The sequence below is a fragment of the Pan troglodytes genome, chromosome X (genome assembly GCF_028858775.2).
Source record: "Pan troglodytes isolate AG18354 chromosome X, NHGRI_mPanTro3-v2.0_pri, whole genome shotgun sequence".
NCBI classification, from domain to species: domain Eukaryota; kingdom Metazoa; phylum Chordata; class Mammalia; order Primates; family Hominidae; genus Pan; species Pan troglodytes.
The window spans coordinates 121,131,791-121,144,653 of record NC_072421.2 but is presented as its reverse complement, the minus strand read 5'-3'; the positions used below and the strand labels follow the sequence as shown (position 1 = coordinate 121,144,653).

At 37.3% G+C, this 12,863-nt stretch overlaps 1 protein-coding gene across 33 annotated transcripts in view; it reads left to right on the top strand.

The window, feature by feature from the left end:
- The window catches only part of THOC2 (THO complex subunit 2), a 133,087-nt gene that overhangs the window by 94,682 nt on the left and 25,542 nt on the right, over positions 1 to 12,863 (top strand). For all 33 annotated transcript variants that reach the window (XR_010154894.1, XR_010154893.1, XR_010154887.1 and 30 more), the window contains 8 exons: positions 611 to 691; positions 2,559 to 2,655; positions 4,663 to 4,780; positions 5,693 to 5,872; positions 6,888 to 7,052; positions 10,751 to 11,026; positions 12,057 to 12,198; positions 12,650 to 12,807. Coding sequence is in view for 19 of the 33 variants with exons in the window: in XM_016943321.3 (XP_016798810.1) it covers positions 611 to 691; positions 2,559 to 2,655; positions 4,663 to 4,780; positions 5,693 to 5,872; positions 6,888 to 7,052; positions 10,751 to 11,026; positions 12,057 to 12,198; positions 12,650 to 12,807 (1,217 nt within the window). In the remaining 14 variants the exon portion in view is untranslated. The remainder of the gene's footprint in view (positions 1 to 610; positions 692 to 2,558; positions 2,656 to 4,662; positions 4,781 to 5,692; positions 5,873 to 6,887; positions 7,053 to 10,750; positions 11,027 to 12,056; positions 12,199 to 12,649; positions 12,808 to 12,863) is intronic.

The window sequence follows — 12,863 nt, the reverse complement described above, 5'->3', positions numbered from 1 at the left end:
GTGTGTGTGGGTGTGCGCGCGTGCGTGTGTGTCTTTGTGTTGTATAAAGGGAGACATGTTAGGCTTACCAACTTTTTTTTTTTGTGTGTGAGACAGACTTTTGCTCTGTCTCCCAGGCTGGAATGCAGTGGCACTGTCTCGGCTCATTGCAACCTCCGCCTCCTGGGTTCAAGCGAGTCTCTTGCCTCAGCTTCCCAAGTAGCTGGGATTATAGGCGTGTGCTACCACACCTGGCTAATTTCCTTGTTTTTAGTAGAGGTGGGATTTCACTAGGTTGGCCAGGGTGATCTTGAATTCCTAACCCACCTTGGCCTCCCAAAGTGCTGGGATTACAGGCATGAGCCACTGCACCCAGTTGGCTTACCAAACATCTTGATATTGATGGAATCTATCTTGATTGCTGAAAGATGGAAAGTAGGCTAAAGAAGAAATGTTGGTACTACAGTAAGTGTATTTTTCAATAATTAGTTTTAGCAACATCCCTGGTCTTGGAAAACTAGAAAAATAATTTGTAATGACCAACAATTTTGCCCCTATGATGTGGCATATTTATGTTTTAAGGGTCTTTATTAGAGATGTAATGACTTAGTTTTTTCTTAATGTATGAAAGATTGTATCATTGAAGCTTTAGCTAATCCAGAAAAGGAAAGAATGAAACATGATGACACAACCATCTCAAGCTGGCTTCAGAGTAAGTATTTTTATTTTTCCAAAGATGAAATTACTATCTGTGGTAACTGCCATGTTATGCATTTTATTACCGATGCTTAGAGACTTTTAGAAGCCTATTTGTTAAGAGTTGCTGAGAATATCTAGCTACTGAGTTTGTTCTGCAGAGCCCTTGGCTATGTAAGGAGGTTGATATGGTACTTATTTATTTTCCTAACTTAAGAGACCATTATTGACTGTGATAGAATTTGGGTAAGCATTACTGGGGAGGTGAAATCTCCTTCTTTTTATTTTATTTTTTTTCGAGATGGAGTCTCGCTCTGTCATCCAGGCTGGAGTGCAGTGGCGTGATCTCGACTTACTGCAGCCTCCGCCTCCCAGGTTCTAGCAATTCTCCTGCCTCAGCCTCCCGAGTAGCTGGGATTACAGGCACACGCCAGCACACCCAGCTAATTTTTGTATTTTCGTTAGAGGCAGGGTTTCACCATGTTGGCCAGGCTGGTCTTGAACTCCTGACCTCAAGTGATCCGCCCACCTCGACTCCCAAAGTGCTGGGATTACAGGCATGAACCACCATGCCTAGCCAAAAATCTCCTTTTTAACTAACATTATTTTATAGGAGTTGATCGTAAGGGATCTAGTCTCATTTCTTCCCATTCCATCCTGAGGTTCCAGTCATCTTAAAAGAACAAAAACTTGACTTAGTTTAACCAAAAAAACTAACCATATTTCTTTTTAATTCTTGTACCTTTGGTTTCTAGCAGCCAGTTCCTTTTCTTTCAACTTATTGTATCTGATAGCGGAATCTTGCAGTGGCTCCCCATTGTCCTTTAAAGTCCGAAATGTTTAATAAGTCATACAAGTAAGTTCTTTTGAAATCAGGTCCTTTTGCACTGTTCTAGCCTCATCTTTTCCCTGCTTCCCGATATTCTAGATTCCATTAATACTGAACTTCTTGTACTTTCCATGAACTTTTGCTCATTATTCACTTGACTTGGAATACCCTTCATGGCCCACTCCATGTTCTGTTTATTCATTAGATTTCAGCTTAGAGGTCACTTCCTCTGGAAAGCTTTTTCTGTTAATGCTCCCACCCACAAGTCTGAATTGGGTGCTCCTCTTTTATATTCCCATGGAGCCTTTTGCTCATCATAGTTATTTGTTTACTTTTCTGTATCTTCCACTAGACTCAGCTCCTTGAGGGCAGGACTTGTGTTTTGTCCAATATCATTTAGGTGCTTAGCAAATAGTTGTGGAATAGGCTGCAGAGCACTTGACTTTACTTGAATCTCCTACTCTTGTATTGGCTGGGGTCTCCTCCCTATTCATGGTATGATATGGACCATTGGTTAAAATTGGTCTCTTGTCTGCTTCTAGGTCTGGTAATACTTTATTTTCTTGCACCTCCACAACTAGTAGCATGTTCCAAGATAAAAAGAGATTTTTTTTTTTTCTTGACTCACATTCAGGGGCTGGCATTTTGTCATTTATTCAAGTTTAATGAGTGATCTGCAAGATTTTGTTATATCTTAGTTTCACAAACTCTGGAATCAGGCTGCAAAGATTTGACTTACTGCTCTACTTTGTACTACGTGACCATGAGCAAGTTACATGACATATCTGTTCTGAATTTGCCTCATCAATAGGTTATACCAACCTAGGATAATAGTTGCAAGGATTAAATGAGATAATCATTATAAAGTGCTTGGTACAGTGCTTGACATATGTATGCTCAATAAATATTGGTTATTGTTATTATTATGAAGCTCCATTCAACAGCATCAGCAATACAATTATTGCTACCTCATTTTGTTTTAGAGGTTTAGTTGAAATGATACTTGTGCATTTTGTTTTATGAGTTGTTTTTACTCTTTTTTTATTTTATATAGGTCTGGCTAGTTTCTGTGGTGCAGTTTTTCGTAAATATCCAATTGATCTTGCTGGTCTTCTTCAGTATGTTGCCAATCAGCTAAAGGCGGGCAAAAGGTATTCATAGCAAATTATACATAATGAAATTCAATAGAGTACTTTTGGTGGTTTGGGGTTATTGAGACTCTGTTATCCCGAAAGACTACTTACTTGTTGGTTGTAGGCTCAAGTAGAATAGTTGCTCACTTATTTACATAAAATTCTTTAGTTAAATGATAACTTAATACATAAATAGACACCTTTTTTCATGAATAAATGTACTATATGGCTATATATGTTAATGCACTAAAAAGATACTTTCAGTTATTTTGACTGCCTATTAGGCTTTTGAGTAAATGGCTAATATGATACATTGTATATCTTCGTATAACAAAACATACTGCACTAGGTCAGTATGCAGTAATTGACCTGTGTCACATTGAACATCTGGTAGGAACTTGTTTATCTTGAGGGTGTATATAATACCTTTAAAGCATAATTTTTGAATTTGAGTTTTAGAGATACATAAGGCTTTCATACCTTTTGGACAATGTCCTTTTTTCTTTATAAATACTGAAGTTTATTTTATTTTGGGTCAATATCAGTGCTTAGAGTTTGAATTAGTATGTATGTGTATTAAACCTCATGAGAAGTAAACTGACTAGAATCAAAGAACCTGAATTGCTTTCAGAAGCTTTCTGGTAGAAAGCAAACAAACAAAAAATTAAAAGCTACTTGGTGTTCCAAACAAGTATTACCTAAGTAATTATTGACAGATTCTTATTTTGGCTTAGGGAAAACTTAAAAAAACTTTAAACTTATGATTTTATGGGCACATCCCTTATGCTCATCTCTCTGCCATTTCTATATATTTTTATTCTTCTTTGTCTATAGGCCAGGAGAATATATATCATTTTTTAATCTATAACTCAGCTTTCTGTACTGTGAATACAGTTTTTGTGACCATCTAATTAAAACATAGTTTAAAGAAAAAATAAACTGTTTCATTGGTACTTATATACTAGTTTTCATGAGGGCTTTCTTTAAAAAAAACAAACAAAACTAAGGAAAGCAAGGCAAGTTGAGAGAACAAACACTTAATAAGAATCTTAGAAAATGGTTCTTTCGTCTATTAGCTTGTGTCTTGGGTATGTCTGACTTTACGTTTGGAAAAACATCTGTATGTTTTAGGAAAGAATGTTTTTACTTTGTTTAGATTAATTAAAGAAGATCTTAGAGGACATAAGGTATTATTTCCATTGGTAGTCCTAAACTTTGCAGATTAAAAAGCATAACTGTTGGCACATTACTGAAATGTGCTCTGGGCTGGCCACTAAATTGTCATCTTTGGCTCAGATACCACAACTTAGAACTTCTTTTTTTCCTCCTTCCCTGCCTCGCTTCCAAGTGTATGTGACCATGCTACATCTTTGTCCCTGTTTAGTAAATGGATTATTTAGAAATGGCTCTATACCATCAAAAACATTTTGGCCATCCTGTATTGGAGGAGAAAAAATGCTATGAAGGACTTTATTGGGTCAACTGATAAAATGAAATATGAATGGTAGATTAAAGTATTGTATCAGCGTTACATGTACTAAAATTGATAACTGTGCTGTGGTTATTTAAGAGAATAGCTCTCTTAGGAAATTCAGTCTTAGAAATTTTAGGGGTAAAAGGCCATGATGTAAATAATTTTCCCTCAAATGATTAAAAAATTGAGTGTGTGACTATGTATGTAGAGAGGGGCTCCAGAGAGGGAGAGAAAATGCAAATAATCAAGCAGGAGTAAAAATGTTACCAGGTGAAGTTGAGGTAAAGGATATATGGGTGAGCTTTGTACTGTTGTTATTTTTCCATCCTATCTGTAAATTTGCAATTATTTCCAAGTAAAAGTTAAAATAAACTTACGCACCAAGTATTTGTCAATATAGTTCTAGGAATGCAGTTAAAAACTGCTTCAGCCCCTTCCCCCATATTTATATACAAATAATTAAGGGTTTCTCAGTATATTAATTACAATACATTGTTACTTTTATATTTGAAGTTCTAACTATAGACTGTTTCTTTTTTCTTTTTGAATAGTTTTGACCTGCTTATATTGAAAGAAGTGGTACAAAAAATGGCAGGAATAGAAATTACAGAGGAAATGACAATGGAGCAACTAGAGGCTATGACTGGTGGAGAGCAGCTAAAAGCTGAGGTAAGAATTGCTATTTTTGTTCATCAACTTTTAAAATTCATAATGTATGCACGGTCATAGTAAAGAATCCAAACAATATATAAGTTTATAAAACCAAATGTCAAAGCCATACATACCTTCCTTTCACAACCACCCCTGCCCCCCTTTTGAAATTGAGATACAGTAATTACTTTAACTTTTTAAAAAAGCTGAAACAAAGTATAAAAGGCAGTAAGTAATGCATCCGTAAGGAAAATAATTACCAAATAAGGCCGGGCGTGGTGGCTCACGCTTATAATCCCAACATTTTGGGAGGCTGAGGTGGGTGGATCACCTGAGGTCAGGAGTTCGAGATCAACCTGGCCAACATGGCAAAACCCTGCCTCTACTAAAAATACAAAAAATTAGCCAGGTGTAGTGGTGGGTGCCTGTAATCCCAGCTACTTGGGAGGCTGAGGCAGGAGAATTGCTTGAACCCAGGAGGCGGAGGTTGCAGTGAGCCAAGATCTCGCCATTGTACTCCATTCTGGGCAAGACAGTGAGATGCTGTCTCAAAAAATAAATAATAAATAAATAAATAAAATAATTACCAAATAATTACTACATCTTCTATGATCCTTGATATCCTCACTCCCTTAAGTCTTAGTTGCTCTGTTGAATCTGTGCCATACTGAATAATGAATAATCCTTTATGAGGGGACTGCAAGGTGGAAAATGGAAAATATGCAGAAATTTAAATTCAGTTGACATTTGTCTTTAAGCCAGTGACTGTAGTCAGTAATAGTCACTGAAATAAATTTGTGTAAGGGAAGGAATGTGGAATGTAGGAGTTTTTTATATTAAGCATTTTAACTCAACTTTTTTCTGTGTCTTTTTCAAATTAGCATGGGTTATGTACTGTACACTGGTAAATTTGTGTCTTCCCTTGTGCAGGGTGGTTATTTTGGTCAGATCAGAAACACTAAAAAATCCTCTCAGAGATTAAAGGATGCTCTATTGGACCATGATCTTGCCCTTCCTCTCTGTCTGCTTATGGCTCAGCAGAGAAATGGGGTAATCTTTCAGGAAGGTGGAGAGAAACATTTGAAACTTGTGGGAAAGCTCTATGACCAGGCAAGTTAAAGTGGCTTTTATGTTTATGTACATGTTTTTAATCCTGTTAAAGGAAGATAATGTGTTATAATTTGAAAAATGTCATTTTTGCACATCATTTGAATATGAGACATCCTAATGCGAAAGACATTCTGGAAATAGGGCCTATTTCTATGTAAATTGTGATATTTAAGAGATAGCTCCAAGAGATGTTATATGTAAGGCTGTCAATTAATTAAATATTACATCATTAAATTCCTGCAACTTCAAGTTGTTTGCATTTATATCTTTCCCGATCTCTGGAAATCTCAGTCGTAACAGAATAGATGCTTGCTTGCCCACTTGTGCATGCCTTGTGCATGCTCACTCTCTTTTCCCTTTTTTTTTTTTTTTTTTTTTTTGAGACAAAGCCTCACTGTTACCCAGGCTAGAGTGCAGTGCATGATCTCAGCTCACTGTAGCCTTGACCTCCCTGGCTCAAGTGATCAGTCTACCTCAGCCTCCCGAGTAGCTGGGGATTATGGGCATGCACCACCACACCTGGCTAATTTTTAGATTTTTTTTGTAGAGTTGGGCCTCTGCCGTGTTGCCCAGGCTGGGTTGCTGTCTCTCTTTTTCTTTGTGTTATAGTTGATGATAGTTAAACACATTTTGTGGGCTAATCTTAGGTTTTGGTACTTAATATTTATAAATATATTCTGTAAATAAAGTTTTCTTCTTTTAAGGGCAAAGGAATTGACTTCTGTTTGCCTATGGTTATTATTTTATTTGATTTAGGTAAATATATTCTACTAAAAGTGATGAACAACAGCTTGACATTTAAGAGACCTAGTTGGCTAGTAAAACCTTGGATTAGTCAACCTGTCAGGGCCTTGGCATCTTTTTTTGTAATATGGTCATGTGGTTATACTTGTAGATAGTCTCTAAAGTCCTTTTAAGTTATAAAATTTGGATTTTTAATTGTTAAAATATTCCTAAAATGACTTCTTAATCACTTTGGAAAATATGTTGATTTTGTCTTATTTTTTAAATTTAGTGTCATGATACCCTGGTGCAGTTTGGTGGGTTTTTAGCATCTAATCTGAGCACAGAAGATTATATAAAGCGAGTGCCTTCAATTGATGTACTCTGTAATGAATTTCATACACCCCATGATGCAGCATTTTTCCTGTCTAGGCCAATGTATGCCCATCATATTTCGGTAAGTACAAGTGTCTTTGCTGCCGCTCAAGAACGATTCAAATTATTTCTTAACGGTTTTATCTGTAAGTACATATCACTACAGATTTTGGGGGAAGGTCTTGGCCCTAAACTAGGATCCCTTCTTTGTTTCCAATAGGGGTACAAAGCTGTGTGGTAGAGGTATACAAAAAAGGTGATGAGAAATTTGGAGACTAATTGATCATTTAATCAAACATCTGCTGTTAGTGTTTACATATCAACTGCTAGAGTTTCCCACTTCTTCCCTAACTAACTGCTACTTGATTTAATTATCACTTTGTTAGCACTATGCAGAAATTCCTGTGTTATGTATACACTCTGAAGGGAAAAAGACAATAAGGGAGTGGTGTTAGGCTGCTTCTTCCCCTTTAGATCCTCTCAATCCAGAGAATTGTTTGCCGTCTTTGTGTAACGTCTTACTGTTGTCACACCCCATGTTAGATCAGTCTCAGCTGTGCAAGAGGGTACCTGATTTCTTGACAGACAGAGGTGGGAGAATTTCTTCATCTTAGGAATTCTGACCTGCCCTGTGCTAAGTGAACACGCTAATCAGCAATATGGAATCCTAGCAAACAGGAACACCTGGTTGTCTGTGGTTGGCTGAACTTTTCCAGCTCAGAAAATGGAGCAGGTCATTCAAGCTACTTTTTCTCTCTTACTTGTGTAAAATATTATCTTTGTCTTTTAAGAGATACAAAAACCTAAACAAAGAAATGGCATTTCCCTCTCAGGCTTGGAAGAAAACAGAAAACTAAATGAAAGTGGCTGTATAGCCAAGTCAGATATAAGTCTTTTATCTGTAGGCAGCATGCCACTCTCTGGAAAAGGGGTTTCCCAGCAATCTTGTGGTTGTGCTGGATGGGCATCCAAGCTGTCCTGGGGATCCTTGCTTTTGCTTCTTGAGTGAAAGCCTCTGTTGAAGAGCCTTCGTTGAGAGAGTGAAAATGTATATTAGGTGACTGCTATGTCCCCTCTATAAACTGACTATCAGCAGGCTCTCTTGAGGATAATTCAGCCAAACGCTGCCCAGATTTTTTTTTTTTTTTTTTTTTTTTTGAGATGGAGTCTCGCTCTGTCTTCCAGGCTGGAGTGCAGTGGCGCAATCTCAGCTCACTGCAACTTCCACCTCCCGGGTTCAAGCGATACTCCTATCCCAGGCTCCCAAGTAGCTGGGATTACAGGTGCCCGCCACCACACCCAGCTAATTTTTGTATTTTTAGAAGAGATGAGATTTCACCATGTTGGCCAGGCTGGTCTCAAACTCCTGACCTCAGGTGATCCGCCTGCCTTGGCCTCCCAAAGTGCTGGCATTATAGGCATGAGCCACTGTGCCTGGCCTGCTCAGATTCTTGAGACGAGATTTTTGAACAATAGTGAGAAGTACAGCAATAATTGTGGATATCAGTTCTATTCCATAAGTCTAGTTCCCCAGGCAATTTGAAATGTAGAACTGTTATGTCTCTTCATTTGACTGAAGGTGTGAACTTGAAGTGGGAGTTAAACTGACTTTAGACAAGGACATATTCATCTTAGGTAAATATGAAGTATAGCCTTCTTTTCTGACCAAGCCTATTTTTCTAACTAGATAGTGACTATGGGGTTCCTAGCAATAGAAATCACAGATTCAGACCCAGAGGACTGGGGAGATTGGAGCTATCATGTAACCCTCTCATACCTATAAACTAATTTTTAGTTTTAATTGTTGAGGTTGTGGTCCACCTTGAGACACAGGTCTGAAAGATAGGCTTTTACCTAGTTCATATTCTAGATCTTGCCCAGAACAGGTAATTAGGCTGTCTTATGCAGATAATGTCAGCCCTATTTTATCCCATTTTGTTAGAACCTTAGCAGAAGTCATTCTGCTCATCTAGATTCATATTAGTTACCTTCAATAAGACCTGTCCTCTAAATTAAAAAACACTCTCTGTTTTCCCAACTGCTATTCCCTCAGGTTTCTGATGCAATTGGGACTCCTTTTTCGTAACTAATGTTCTTTGTAACTTTGTCACTTATGTGGTCTCAGTGGTTGTCAGCATGCTCTCTAAAATGGGGATAACAGAGCATAAATCTTCCCACTTCTAGAACAACTGTAAAATTCTAGAACAATTGTAAAATTGAGCACTCAGGAAGGAAGGCAGGTAACTGAGCTGTAAGGAGCTGAGACTCTTTTGCCTATCACAGTGTAGAACTGGAAGCAGAACCTTTGATCATCTCGTTTTGGGTTACATGTTTAGCACAAATAGAATGATTTAAGTGATTTTCTAACGTAAGGAAGTAACTAGTTTTAGGACTTCCTTTAGGTTCGTATGAAGGGTGATACCTAACTTAAACAAAATTTTCTGGATGAGAGCTCTTTCATCCTAAAGAGACTGAAGGATGTGAAACAATAGCAGCAACTCTGTGTTGTCTTCATATATATATGTGTGTGTGTGTGTGTGTGTGTTCATGTATAATATATATGTTCATATATATGTTATCTTCATATATATAGAATATATAGAAAAATATATATTTTTGTGTGTGTATATATATGTATAATATATTTGGCATACACATATCTCTGCAGCCCCTCCCATTGTACTAACAATTTTTTTTCCTCATACAATTAAGAATATGGCATTCCTCTGTTTTTTCCCCCAAATTAGGATAAACCAGTCAAACGAAAGAAGCTGCAGCATCAGTTCTCACATGCTTTAAACTTCAATACACCACAGCTTTTCACAGAAAAATTTATTTGGCTTAGCAGTAGAGTAACCAGTTGGTCCTGGTTTGCCTGGGATGTTCCCAGTTTTAGCACTGAAGTCTTAAATCCTGAGAAATCCCTGAATCCCCAGCAAACCCTGACAATTGGTCACCCTACTTAGCAGTCTTAAAACAAATTTCTCATAACTTTTCTTAGTGTTGATCCAGCTTTTTTTTTTTTTAATTTTTATTTTTTGAGACAGTCTCCTTCTGTCATCCAGTCTGGAGTGAAGGGGCATGATCTCAGCTCACTGCAACTTCTGCCTCTGGGGTTCAAGTGATCCTCTCACCTCAGCCTCCCAAGTAGCTGGGATTACAGGCCTGCGCCACCACGCCTGGCTAATTTTTTGTAGAGATGGGGTTTTGACATGCTGGCCAGGCTGGTCTCAAACTCCTGATCTCAAGTGATCTGCCCGCCTTGGCCTCTTGATCCAGCTTTTTAATTGACGAATTTTAACAGTTGGTAGGGTCTGCATGTAGTGATACTACATTCTGTCCTAGTTGGCTATTACTAGTTCCATTCTTCCTCTTTTCTCATGTTAAGACCTTCTATTTGTTCCCTTGAATATCTCAAAAGCAGGACTGGAAACCCTACATGTTCAATCCCTGATACAGCAGCAAGAGGGAGTAGGGTGGGGGAATGAAAGAGGAGAACATGCATATACCCTGTTCACTTTACTCAACAGGTCAGATTAGATAAGAACCCTCTGAGAATCTCCTAGTTGGCACACAGTACTAAAGACTGGAATAGCTTCCAGAGATGATTTATCTTAAAATAAACGTTGTTCGTAAGAAACTAGAATTTCTACAACAGTTTTGAGATTGGTCATCTTTTGATTCTTTAGAAGGGAATATAGATTTTTATGCCATGAAAGTCAAAGCTATAAATTATGTTGTGTGTGTATGTATGTATATATTTTTACTTTTTATCTACAGTCAAAGTATGATGAACTTAAAAAATCAGAAAAGGGAAGTAAACAGCAACATAAAGTTCATAAGTACATTACATCATGTGAGATGGTGATGGCGCCTGTCCATGAAGCAGTGGTCTCCTTACATGTTTCCAAAGTCTGGGATGACATTAGCCCTCAATTCTATGCTACATTCTGGTCATTGACAATGTATGACCTTGCAGTTCCACACACCAGCTATGAACGAGAAGTCAATAAACTTAAAGTCCAGATGAAAGCAATTGATGACAATCAGGAAATGGTAGGTTTTTGTTCTAGTAGTTCAAGTGCAATAACTTTATGGTATTCAATGTTACCTATATTTTGAAATTGTTTTAGCTCTGGTTCCTTAAAACAGTGATCTTGTTGCTATATAATATTTTCTTAAATGGGGTTTAATAGTTACTTCTGAGTGGGGGGCCAGGAGTTTGGTGACTAGGTGGAGGTTATGATTAATCAAAAATTATTTGAGTGTCCTTTTCTACTGACGACTATGCTAGTAACTTAAAGTGATTCCTGTGACTCTAATAGCAAGAGCAGTAGTTCTCAAGAGGAGAGTTCTTTAGGAGAAGACTATTGAAAAGCCGAGTCTTGAAATGGACAGGCCTTGAAGGTAGATTAGGTTTGGAAATATGGAAGCAGATAGGGAGGTCACCATAGGGTTCCAGCAAAGACAGGAAGTAGATTGAGGTTTAGGGAGACCACTTTTACTGATTCACTTTCATGTAGTGAATATACTTAGTGATTCATATGAATAGTTATGATGGGGCCAGATTATGTAGGCATTGGAAGTCAGGGAGAAAAGTAGACTTGGTAAAATTGAGAGCTATTTTAGATTCCTGAGCAGGATAGTAATGTAAAAAATGGTACTTAAAAAAGATTACTCATGACAGCAGTATGAAAGATGCTTTTTGACTAGCATTAGGCTAAAGACCAGCTAGGTGGCTTTTTAGGCAGTCTATTGTGAGAGCATAGACTGATGGAGGTAGTGGCAGTGTACAAGGCTTGTAAACCAGTCTTGATATAAAGGAGAGGGAAGAGTCAAAGATGACACCATGCCTGAGACTAATAGTGTCAGTGTTGCAAATGTAGCCTGTTCTGATGGTGTATGAAGATGCCATGACAGTGTTATGAGTGTGTTGAATGGAGATAAAAGTAGCACGTTCAAGTGGACCTATATTCATGTTAAAGTAGTTATAAACTATCAGCCTTTATCTCTTTAAACTTTTCAATTAAAAGAAGAAAGGTAATGTGCATATAGTTAGAAAAGTGTCTAATTGAATTCTTTGTAGCCCCCAAATAAAAAGAAAAAAGAGAAGGAGCGCTGTACTGCCCTTCAGGACAAGCTTCTTGAAGAAGAAAAGAAACAGATGGAACATGTACAGAGAGTTCTACAGAGATTGAAACTGGAAAAGGACAACTGGCTTTTAGCAAGTAAGTTGTTGGAATTGTTAGGTTCCTGATGCTGGTAAATTACAGAAAACAAAACATTATAACTTTAGAGGTGTTAAAGTGTATTATGTTTGTATTTCAACTCAGTGTTCCCTATCCCATTCTTTGGTTATTTGTTAATGCAGAATCAACTTCATGTTCACTGGAGGAACTGATATAGTTTGCTGGTGAAGTTAATTAACTTTTAACTACATATTGGCAGCTTGTCATTCAGCTTTTCTGTATAAAACATATTTCTGGAGAAATCATAGAAAAAAAGGTCCACATAGTAAAAATGATAATCATGACCAGGCATGACATTTGGTTACAAACTATAAATAGTTTGTGGTTTATAGTATTCTCTACACTAAAGGTAATATGTTGTCATGTTTAGTGGCTTTGAGGCACTTGGGGAAGAAGTTTACCACTTAATATATTCTTCCTTTATTTTTAGAATCTACCAAAAATGAGACCATCACAAAATTTCTACAGCTGTGTATATTTCCTCGATGTATTTTTTCAGCAATTGATGCTGTTTACTGTGCTCGTTTTGTTGAATTGGTACATCAACAGAAAACTCCAAATTTCTCCACACTTCTTTGCTATGATCGAGTAAGTTTTTATTGCAACCTTTAAAAAGTTCTCACACAAAGATAGCTAACATTATA